Raw genomic sequence first — 12115 nt, forward strand, 5'->3', positions numbered from 1 at the left:
ACGAGGTGAATAAGTCGAGATCTCGAGGAAACAAGCCGAATGCGGGGGAAGACAAAATGTCTTCTTAAAACACACACACACACACACACACACTCATGATGCCGCTGTCTGTCACTCACTTGAATCTCCATCTTTGGTGTTTTTAATGATCTCTCTCACACCTGTACAGTTTACAGACTGCATGGTCATGTTCAGCCTGCAGGGGGCGCTGTGTCCCACAGGCACACCTCACATCACGTCAAGTTTCCTTCAACTGTCCAAATGTCTTTCCAAATACCACAGAAGAAGCAGCATGGCTTCTGCAAGTTACAGTGTACGGTCAGAAGGGGGCGTAATAGAGCACAGCGCACACATTACTGATAATCACAGAAGAAGAAGATAAAGCTTTTTATGGTGATATTTTAAAATGTGCATAAGTGAAGTTAAAGGAAACATGACACAAAAAACACAAACACAGCGATGCACGTCTTCCAGAAGTGAACCAGCTGAGTGTGTGAACGCACCGCGATGCAGTCAGGGCTCATAGGATTTATTCAGTTGTTTATCGATCACCAACACACACACACAGCTGGTTCACCGTCACACTGTGAACATTTATATATTGATGCTTGAACACAGAAATCTTTTGTTTGTTTTGTTTTTATAAGAAGACTTCTTGTATGTTATTGAGTTGATTTGATTTTGTTTTCCTTTATTTATTTGATTTTCAAATATTCTCTTTATTTAACCTGCTGCTGTCGACGTGTTCTGAGAATCTGTCCGTAAAATATATAATAATAATTATAGCAACAATATTTATTTATATTTATATCATTTCTGTTGTATGTTATGGAAACAGTAAAATGATGATTGTGACACGACGGCTCTGCTGTTTTAGTGTGTGTGTGTGTGTGTGTGTGTGTGTGTGTGTGTGTGCTTTTTTTCATTCATTAAGTCTCTACACATCTGTCAGACCATCACATCAGACACAATTTAGACATCTGTCAGACCACCACAGAGCTATTCACCATGAGACTTTTTTGACGGACTTAAGGGTCTGTGTGGCGCCCAGTTGGACCCCTGCTAGATTTAATTTACGCTACAACCCCTAGATGTGTAAATATGAAGAGAGAAGTAAATCAAACTCAGCGGCATCAGGAGATCAAACGTACTTTATTGTCATGCAGTTTCTTTAGTGTTTGTCTGCTGAACACACTTTCATTTTAAACACTTCATACTGATAGTTTTGCGCTTAGTCATTGCAGATGAAGATATATATCATAAATGTTTAACAGAAGCAGGTTTATAATCATATAGTCGATTTAAAATAAACTTTAAAGCATGTTTACACTTATATAACAGTCATGTGCTTTCATTAACCATCAGTGTCGGAATTACACATCAGAAAACATCAAATCAATCCATTTTTATTTGTATAACAAGTGTCACTTTATTTAGACACAAATCACACCATGCAAACTGTTCTACTGCAGTGTGTGTGAGTGTCTATGTAGCTGCTCTTCATGTTTTACAGGCATGTTAACAAGTCGCTCTGCTGTCATGCTCTATATGACCACTAGAGGGCACCAAAGCCACTTTCAGGTTTTTCAATTTAATTTGCAGTTCCACTCAGTGCTGTGAATACTACATTACCCATGAGCATCAGAGACTGGTGCTGGAGACAGTGAGCCAAACAGAGTCCCTGGAGGTGGGTGGTTTTAAGCCTCTTATGGTGTTGATATTAGTTTTTATTTTTATGTCTTATGATGAAACATCTCTCGGTGACATCACATGTTCTAAAAGCGACATAAATAATGAATATGATTTTACATTTATAATGTGTTATATTCTGGATGCATTTTGATTTAGAGAGTGTTGAATTACATTTATATTATTACCTCAGAATCAGCTTCATTTATGTTGTTGGGATGTGTATTATTTATATATTATGATGTTTACAGGTGTGTTTTCTTTGTGTGTTTTAGTAAGTGAGATCATCTAACTTTTCAAATATTTGTCTTCTTTGATTTATTTTTTTACCCAGGCATGTTTTATGATGCTTCCTGTAGAAACACCGAAACCCCATGCGTGTCAAATCGGCTGAGAAAGAAGATAAAAATAACTCATCAGAGTGTTTGGGTCACTGCAGGAAGCAGCAGGGCTCATGGGAAACATATTTTCCCAGCAGAGATTTCTTGACTGTTTCCTCAGGGACCATCGTCATTCCCACCAAAACTGTGTGAGTGTCATAAGTGTCCTGTATTAATCCAGATGATGTAGTGATGTGCCTTTAGTTATAGCCGTGTAATAATCCAGATGTTGGAGTTATGTGGCAGTAGTTATAGCCGTGTAATAATCCAGATGTTGCAGTTATGTGCCCTTAGTTATAGCTGTGTAATAATCCAGATGTTGGAGTTATGTGGCAGTAGTTATAGCTGTGTAATAATCCAGATGTTGGAGTCATGTGTTAGCTGTGTAATAATCCCAATGTTGGAGTTATGTGTCTGCAGTTATAGCTGTGTAATAATCCAGATGTTGCAGTTATGTGGCAGTAGTTATAGCTGTGTAATAATCCAGATGTTGGAGTTATGTGGCAGTAGTTTTAGCCGTGTAATAATCCAGATGTTGGAGTTATGTGGCAGTAGTTATAGCCGTGTAATAATCCAGATGTTGCAGTTATGTGCCCTTAGTTATAGCTGTGTAATAATCCAGATGTTGGAGTTATGCGGCAGTAGTTATAGCTGTGTTATAATCCAGATGTTGGAGTTATGCGCTAGCTATGTAATAATCCTGATGTTGGATTTATGTGTCTGCAGTTATAGCTGTGTCATAATCCAGATGTTGCAGTTATGTGGCAGTAGTTATAGCTGTGTAATAATCCAGATGTTGGAGTTATGTGGCAGTAGTTATAGCTGTGTAATAATCCAGATGTTTCAGTTATGTGTTAGCTGTGTACTAATCCAGATGTTGGAGATATATGCCCTTAGTTTTAGCTGAATAATAATCCAGATGTCTCATCGCTCTCTCTGATTGGTGTATCCTCAGCTGGACAGCAGCACGATGATGTAGATGAGCAGCAGACAGATGAGGATGAGTGTGAAGTTGACGAACAGCTCCTGAAGGTTCCTCTTGGCTTGAGGGGTCACCTCGATCTGAGAAGCCCGCCGTATAGCCGACTTGGTCATGTGCTGCACGCGCTCCATGGAGGCAGGGGGGCGGGGCTAGATCCTGATATCCTGGGATTAACAGAGGAGAGAGTTCAGGCAGGCTGACGAGGCCTGAGAGGACGGAGACGGGGAGGACTGGAGCCAAACTGGAGCCAAACTGGAGCCAAACTGGAGCCAAACTGGAGCTGCTGGTGTGCGGAGGGTGTGAGGTCCTCACAGGTTCACTGACACAGATTCTTTTTCGCTTCTCTCTTTACTGAAAAAGAGAAACAGAAGGTCATTATTCACTCCTTGGTTTACTTTTTTTTTTGTTTTAAATCATTGATCCTGATGATGAATGAAATGAAGATGGCTCATTGAAAAATTGATCTCTGTTCTTTCGAAAACTCAAGTATCAACATTCAGAGTGAAAGTGTTAAACTCAGAAAAGTCTAACACTTAACATGAGTAATAGAACATCCTCTATCAGCATGCTAACATTAACGTAGCAGCACAGCGGGTTCACGTTAAGGTTTGTTTTATTTGAATAACTGAGTTTACAAAAGATGTTTGTTTTTTTTAAGTTTCATCATTTTGAAAAAAGTCACTTTAAACCCGCTCTGCTGTTTCAAACACCCTTTATACTTCTACTGTAGTGCCCCCTGCTGGACATACTGTTCATTACACCCTCAGGCTTTATTGTGAAACATAAACTTTTATGGTCGACTTCAGCATTTGTCTTGTTCTAAGTTCGGAAAAAACACAGTTGGCACACAATCACAGCAGAGCGTTAAGGTTACGAGTTAGCCAATCACAGCAGAGCATGGTTGGTTAAAGTGAAGCAGGGCGTCCATGTTGGATTTGTGTGTATTGTCAGGGAGATGTTTCTGGAATCTTTCAGCTCATCTATTTTTAACGCTCGCTCTCTGCTCTCTGCTCTCTGCCTCCGCTCTCTGCTCTGCTCTCCATCATCACCTGACATGTTCACACCTTCACACACACACTCTCTGTCAGCCAGAGGATTAACTACAGGAGACTGCTGGATGACCTCTGACCGCCAACTGACAGGAAGTGTCCTCTGATTTACAGACAGTCTGCAGGCGGCTCTGAGTGTGTGCAGTAACCAGTCTTTGCGATCAAAGGAAGTCCACCAGAGTCAGTGTTGAGCAGGTTTGATAGACAGACATCTCAGCCAATCACCATCAGTCTGTCAATGCTACTTTATTCCTTCTCTAATATTGGATGTTATGACTCAATAATTCCTTGGAGTGTTTGAAGGATCACTTTTATTTTTATCACACAGCAGCCGAGCAGCGCCGACAGCAGATTGTCCTTTAGAAACACAATCAGCTGTTGTTCATGGGGGGGGGGGGGGGGGGGGGGGGGGGGATAGATATCAGAGTCATGTTAAGAGGAAACACTGAATATTTCCATCACAGCAGCTGACTCTGTGTGTACGTGTGTGTGTTTCTTGGTATTGTTTATGATGAACAGCTGATCCTCTGATCAGCTGAAGTTGATTGTGTGGCCCGTTCAACATCGTCTCCATGGTTACAGGTCACTGTGACGTGAAATAAAGTGTGACGGACGGTTTTTGGACACTGACCACGTCTCTCCAAGTGACTAAGTGTGCGCGTGCGTGCGTGTGATGAAGGTGAGGATCATCTTTATATAAACTTGATGTGGCGCCGGTGACCTAGTGGTTAGTGTTCTCCCTGTGTACAGAGGCTACAGTCATTCAAGTGAGCGGTCCGGGTTAGAATCCGACCTTTGGCACCTTTGCCACGGAATTCCTCTCTCTCTCACCCTGATCTCGGACTCTATTCTCTGTCCTATCAAAATAAAAGCATAAGAATAAACCTTAAATAAAATAATAAACTTTGAAACGACTTAAAATGAACAATCTGCGTCCAGGACGATTTCTATATAAATGCATCTATAAATACTCATATTTAAACTTCACAATGTCATCAATATTTGTTATTATTTATCTTAATAATATCAAAAATCTATCAATAATAATAATCATTTTTATCTCTAAACAATACATCAGGAGCTTCAGAAAAGATGTGGAAAACAAATGTACACACACACACACACACACACACACACACACACACACACACACACACACACACACGTACACACACACACACACACACAACACACACACACACACAAAACACACACACACAAACACAGTTTTATGAGGCCATACTTAAAGTCTTCTTTAGAATCAAAGACGCTTAAAATCAGTGACGTCTCACTGACAGAAATCCCGCAGCTTTCAAACTTTTTGTAATGCTTAGTGTAAGAAGTTAAACTAAAGTTAAACTTAAACATAAGTAAATAAAAACATTTATTAATTATTATTATTATTAATATTAATAGGGTGTGATGAATCTATCTCTCTGAACGATGTTCTTACCTTCAGATGTCGACTGAGCTGCTCCGAGTTTTAGAAGAAATGTGAGGGCGAGCTCTGCAGGGCTGACAGAGAGGGAGAGAGATGGAGAGAGAGGGAGAGAGAGGGGAGAGAAGGAGAGCGAGAGAATAGAAAGAGGGGAGGGGAGAAAGGAAAGAGAGGGGAGAGAGAAAGAGAGAGAGAGGGGGGGGAGACAACAGAGAGAGAGAGAGAGAGAGAGAGAGAGAGGATTGAGACAGAGGAGAAAGAGAGGAGAGAGAGAGGGGGAGACAACAGAGAGAGAGAGAGAGAGAGAGGGTTGAGAAAGAGAGGAGAGAGAGAGGGGGGAGAGACAACAGAGGGGGGACATCTCAGGGCAAAGCCGTTTCTTTCCTCGTTGAGCTTCAAGTTCTTCATAAGTTTGAACTTTACAAACCTATCTCAACTAGCATAGTAATAAATAAGCCTCTCCAATGTAGACATTTAGCCTGTAGTCGTCATGGTAACAGCTGAATACCCATCACATACTCCACATGCTAACAGTTAGCTGTATACGCTAGTAGAGTCAGAGTTGATCTAAATCCTGTAACACTACTGATCCTCGTCGGTCGGTCTTTAACTTCAACAACACCTCTGATCTGATTGTCAACAGATGTCGTTGTCTGTGATGAAGAGCCATGACAGCACTGTGTGTGTGTTTTTACGACAGTGTAGTTGCACTCAGAGACCTTCAGAGGGCGGTAAAGAGCACCAAGCTGAATTCCCCCAGAATGTTTAAATTATTCTAACTTTATGTTGCAGCCTTAAAAACTTGATTAAATTACTACGCCCTTGTGTGTGTGTGTGCGTGCAGTGTGTGCAGTGTGTGTGTGTGTGTGTGTGTGTGTGTGTGTGTGTGTGTGTGTGTGTGTCCTCTCTGATACTCTGACGTGTTTAGATGCTAACTCTCCTTATTAACCAGAAGCAAATCTTTCTGGGACACAGCAGGGGGAACAGGGGGGTTATTTTTACTTTTTACAGACTTTTATACCCCCCCCCCCCCCCCCCCCCCCCTCCCTCTCCCCCATGTGTCCCCTGAGGAGGGCGCTGTCCAGGACTACAAACAGACCCAGAACCCAGAGCGAGCTGTTTATACCCCAGAATGTGTCCTGACCCACATCTTCAGAATCCTGTCAAGAAGCAGCTGATGACTTATACATGTCACACACGAGACACTCTGAGCTCCGCCTCCTCACATGTTGACATGACGATGTCGTCGACCTCACAGGAATAATAATTCAGAGTTATCAGGCCTCTAACAAGATGATCAGTAGTGTTGTGTTACAGTCGATCAGATGTTTGTGAAGCATGGCTTGTGATCAGGAGCTGAACCCTCAGGGTCTCTCTCTCTTTGCCTCTCTCTCTCTCTCTCTTTGAGCGCTCGCTGTGAGGTCTAGAGGTGAGAACAGCTGTTCACAGTAACGCTGCAGGATCATCTACAGCACACAGAGCTAACTGCTAACTGCTAGCTCTGCCCTGAGGTGACTGTGCTTGTTGTGACCTCCCCTCCTCAGTGAACATGTCACAGTTTGTAGTCTGAACTACAATAACAGAGATGTTACTAAAGTAGAGACACACTCGGCTCAGATCTGTGCTCCTCACGACGTCTCATATCCTCCTGGGTCTTCAAACTCTCGGCTTTTTAAATCCAGAAGAAAAATGTGCCAGATGAAAATAGTTTCCTGTTTTTTTTTTTTCCTGATCTCGGAGCAGCTCTGTGGCCTTACATGGACAAATGTTAGACCGCCCTGAAGACGAGGAGAGAGAGAGAGAGAGACAGAGAGAGAGAGAGAGAGAGAGAGGATGATGCAGATTAAAGAAACGAGCAGACAGAGAGAGAAGGGGCCAGAGAAAACACACACACACACACACACACACACACATCATGAAACTTGTCCTCACACAGCTTTGTTGTGGATTAAGTAAAGGACTACCTGACCTCCCCTTCTGCAGCACTCACACTTCCTGTGACTTCAACAATCTGACCTTTGACCTGACACTCAGGCGGTCAATGTGCAAAGGAAGTTGTCACTCTCTGTCACTCTCCATCACTCTCTCCGTCACTCTCCATCACTCTCTCCGTCAGTCTCCATCACTCTCCGTCACTCTCCGTCACTCTCCATCACTCCTCATCACTCCTCAACACTCTCCATCACTCTCCATCACTCTCTATAACTCTCATTCACTCTCCATCACTCTCCATCACTCTCCATTACTCTCTCCATCACTCTCCATTACTCTCCATCACTCTCCATCAATCTCCTTCACTCTCCGTCACTCTCCAACACCCCTCATCACTCTTCATCACACTCTCATCACTCTCTCCGTCACTCTCCATAACTCTCCATCACTCTCCATTACTCTCCATCACTCTCCATCACTCTCCTTCACTCTCCAATACCCCTCATCACTCTCCATCACACTCCATCACTCTCCGTCACTCTCTGTCACTCTCTGTCCCTCTCCATCACTCCTCAACACTCTCCATCACTATCAGTCACTCTCCATCACTCTCCATCAATCTCTGTCACTCTCCATCACTCCTCATCACTCCTAAACACTCTCCATCACTCCTCTACACTCCATCACTCCTCATCACTCTCTATCACTCTCCATCAATCTCCATCACTCTCCATCACTCCTCAACACTCTCAATCACTATCCATCACTCTCCATCACTCTCCGTCATTCTCCATCACTCTCCGTCACTCTCCATCACTCCTTATCACTCCTAAACACTCTCCATCAATCTCCATCACTCCTGAACACTCTCCATCACTCCTCATCACTCTCCATCACTCCTAAACACTCTCCATCACTCTCCGTCACTCCTCAACACTCTCCATCACTCTCAATCACTCCTCATCACTCCTAAACATTCTCCATCACTCCTCAACACTCTCCATCACTCTCCATCACTCCTCATCACTCTCCATCACTCTCCATCACTCCTCAACACTTTCCATCACTCTCCGTCACTCCTCAACACTCTCCATCACTCTACATCACTCCTCAACACTCTCCATTATTCTCCGTCACTCCTCAACACTCTCCATCACTCCTCAACACTCTCCATCACTCTCCATCACTCCTAAATACTCTTCATCACTTCTAAACACTCTCCATCACTCTCCGTCACTCCTCAACACTCTCCATCACTCTCAATCACTCCTCATCACTCTCCATCACTCTCCATCACTCTTCAACACTCTCCATCACTCTCCGTCACTCCTCAACACTCCCCATCACTCTCAATCACTCCTCATCACTCTCCATCACTCTCCATCACTCCTAAACACTCTCCATCACTTTCCATCACTCCTAAACACTCTCCATCACTCTCCATCAATCCTTAACACTCTCCATCACTCTCCATCAATCCTTAACACTCTCCATCACTCCTCAACACTCTCCATCACTCTCAATCACTCCTCATCACTCTCCATCACTCTCCATCACTCCTTAACACTCTCCATCACTCTCCGTCACTACTCAACACTCTCCATCACTCTCAATCACTCATCATCACTCTCCATCACTCCTCAACACTCTCAATCACTCTACATCACTCCTCAACACTCTCCATCACTCTCCATCACTCCTAAACACTCTCCACCACTCTCCATCACTCTCCATCACTCTCTGTCACTCTCCGCCACTCTCCGTCACTCTCCATCACTCCTCATCACTCCTCAGCACTCTCCATCACTCTCCATCAATCTCTATCACTCTCTGTCACTCTCCATCACTCCTCATCACTCCTCAACATTCTCCATAACTCTCCATCACTCTCCGTCACTCTCCATCACTCTCCGTCACTCTCCATCACTCTCCGTCACTCTCCATCACTCTCCGTCACTCTCCATAACTTTCCATCACTCCTAAACACTCTCCATCACTCTCCATCACTCTACATCACTCCTCAACACTCTCCATTACTCTCTGTCACTCCTCAACACTCTCTATCACTCTCAATCACTCCTCATCACTCTCCAATCACTCTCCATCACTCCTCAACACTCTCATCACTCTCTGTCACTCCTAAACACTCTCCATCACTCTCAATCACTCCTCATCACTCTCACAGCTCTCCATCACTTTCCATCACTCCTCAACACTCTCCATCACTCTCCATCACTCCTCAACACTCTCCATCACTCTCCATCACTTTATCACTCTCCGTCACTCTCCATCACTCTCTGTCACTCTCCATAACTTTCCATCACTTCTAAACACTCTTCATCACTCTCCATCACTCCTCAGCACTCTCAATCACTCTCCATCACTCTACATCACTCCTCAACACTCTCCATTACTCTCTGTCACTCCTCAACACTCTCCATCACTCTCAATCACTCCTCATCACTCTCCAATCACTCTCCATCACTCCTCATCACTCTCATAGCTCTCCATCACTTTCCATCACTCCTAAACACTCTCCATCACTCTCCATCACTCTCCATCACTCCTCAACACTCTCCATCACTCTCCGTCACTCTCCGTCACTCTTCATCACTCTCCGTCACTCTCCATCACTCTCCATCTCTCTCTATCACTCTACTTCACTCTCCATCACTCTGCATCACTCTCCGTCAATCTCTATCACTCTCCGTCACTCTCCATCACTCCTCAACACTCTCCATCACTCTCCATCACTCTCCATCACTCTCCGTCACTCTCCGTCATTCTCCGTCACTCTCCATCACTCTTAAACACTCTCCATCACTTTCCATTACTCCTAAACACTCTCCATCACTCTCCGTCACTCTCCATCACTCTCCATCACTCCTCATCACTCCTCAACACTCTCCATCACTCTCCATCACTCCACGTCACTCTCCGTCACTCTCCATCACTCTCCGTCACTCTCCATCACTCCTAAACACTCTCCATCACTCCTAAACACTCTCCATCACTTTCCATTACTCCTAAACACTCTACGTCACTCTCAATCACTCCTCATCGCTCTCCATCACTCTCCATCACTCTCCGTCACCCTACATCACTCCTCATCACTCTCCATGAGCAGCAGGAGGAGGAGGAGGAGGATAAGGAGGAAGAGGAGGAGGAGGAGGAGACCCCCCCCCCCGTCAGCTGTGTTTACTCTGGAGGTCTTCCTGCTGCTGTTGGCAGCTCCACACACATTTTCCTCCTCTCTTGTTGTCCACATATAGACAGATATGTGAGCGAGTGATTGTGCAGAGAGCAGGTTTATCTCCTGAGAGATTTTAAGAGCCCACAATTCTCCTCTGACACTCGATCAGATGTCTGACACACACTTTCACCTCATTCACAAACACTTCATAAAGTTCTCTAACCTAACTCTCTAACACAATTATCTGTATTCTCCTCACTTTTTGACAAACACACTCTTCAATGTTTATTTGATGTGTTTTTGGGGAATCGTGGATTATTATGAGACTGAAATCATCCTGAAAAAAGAAACGATATGAAGTCTGATTGAGGATGATGTCTCCTCCAGGACAGCACCTCGTGAAGATGCTGAACAGACCAAACTGATTTCAGTAATGTCAGACATCTACACTCTGTCTCAATTCAGTGCAGATGTTTTTGTGCTCTTAAGACAGTGTGAAGGAGCATATTCTGTTCTTTAAACCAGCAGAAAGTTGTTCAGAAGCCACACCTCTGACATGTTTTCATCTCCCCTTTGAATCCTCCAGCTGCTCAGAAACACAAACTAAAGATATCCTCCAGCAGCACACGTCCATCTCTCCCAGTCCCCCCAGTAAACACTTAAAAGCTCCTCGTCCGTCAGCCCTGAGGCATCCACCTGTCTCCTCTTCTGGAACAATCCACAAATCCAGCTCTCTGAGAATAAATCAAACACACTCCAACCTGCTAAAAATGAAGCTGCCACAAATCCACAGACAATAGCTGGCATCCCGCAGCCGGTGTGATCCAGCACACCTGATGCTGCAGCGAGCATGTCTGACATGTCTGTGGTGAACTCTAATCCAGCTCCCAGTGCAGCCATGCCCCCCCCCGCCCCCCCCAATCCCCCAACCACACTCCATGAAACCACATAAAACAAACGCACCCCAAGCCCCCTTTGGAATCAAAGCCAGCAGCACCTGATCGACCCTGAAATGATCTCTGGAACAGCATCTGTGAATGCCAGCGTCCCCCGGAGACAGAGAGACGAGCATCAGTGAGGCACGCGGGGACAATGAGAGGCTAAAAATAACACACACACACACACACAAACCCAGAGGAGGTAAAAGTAAACACATTCTTTACTCGAGTTAAAGTGCAGATACTTGTTGAGACGAGCACAGACAGCTGTGACAAACCCAGCAGACTCCATTCATAAAAATCTGAGTTTTAACCTCACACCTTCATCAAATCAAAACTGATGAGTCATCAAAACATCCCCCCCCCCAAAGGCTGTGGGGGAGGGGCCTGACGTCTCTGATGAGGGTGAAGGAAACATGGGATGTGTTAATAAAGAAAGCAGGTCAGAGTCTGTCTCCTTCACCGCACTCAGGACTCTGTGACCTGTTTACAACCCGGTCCTGGTCTATGGACC

The 12115-nt window shown here is 44.4% G+C and overlaps 1 protein-coding gene across 1 annotated transcript; it reads right to left on the reverse strand.

The window, feature by feature from the left end:
* Positions 1-1133: 1133 nt before the first annotated feature.
* pln1 (phospholamban 1) lies at positions 1134-5760 on the reverse strand. The gene is made up of 2 exons (XM_065952114.1): positions 5554-5760; positions 1134-3402 (listed from the first exon to the last, which is right to left on the reverse strand). The coding sequence occupies exon 2, from the start codon at positions 3180-3182 to the stop codon at positions 3021-3023; it is 162 nt and encodes a 53-aa protein (XP_065808186.1). The 5' UTR covers positions 3183-3402; positions 5554-5760; the 3' UTR covers positions 1134-3020.
* Between the last annotated feature and the right edge of the window lie 6355 nt (positions 5761-12115).

Source organism: Labrus bergylta, chromosome 24 (genome assembly GCF_963930695.1).
Source record: "Labrus bergylta chromosome 24, fLabBer1.1, whole genome shotgun sequence".
NCBI classification, from domain to species: domain Eukaryota; kingdom Metazoa; phylum Chordata; class Actinopteri; order Labriformes; family Labridae; genus Labrus; species Labrus bergylta.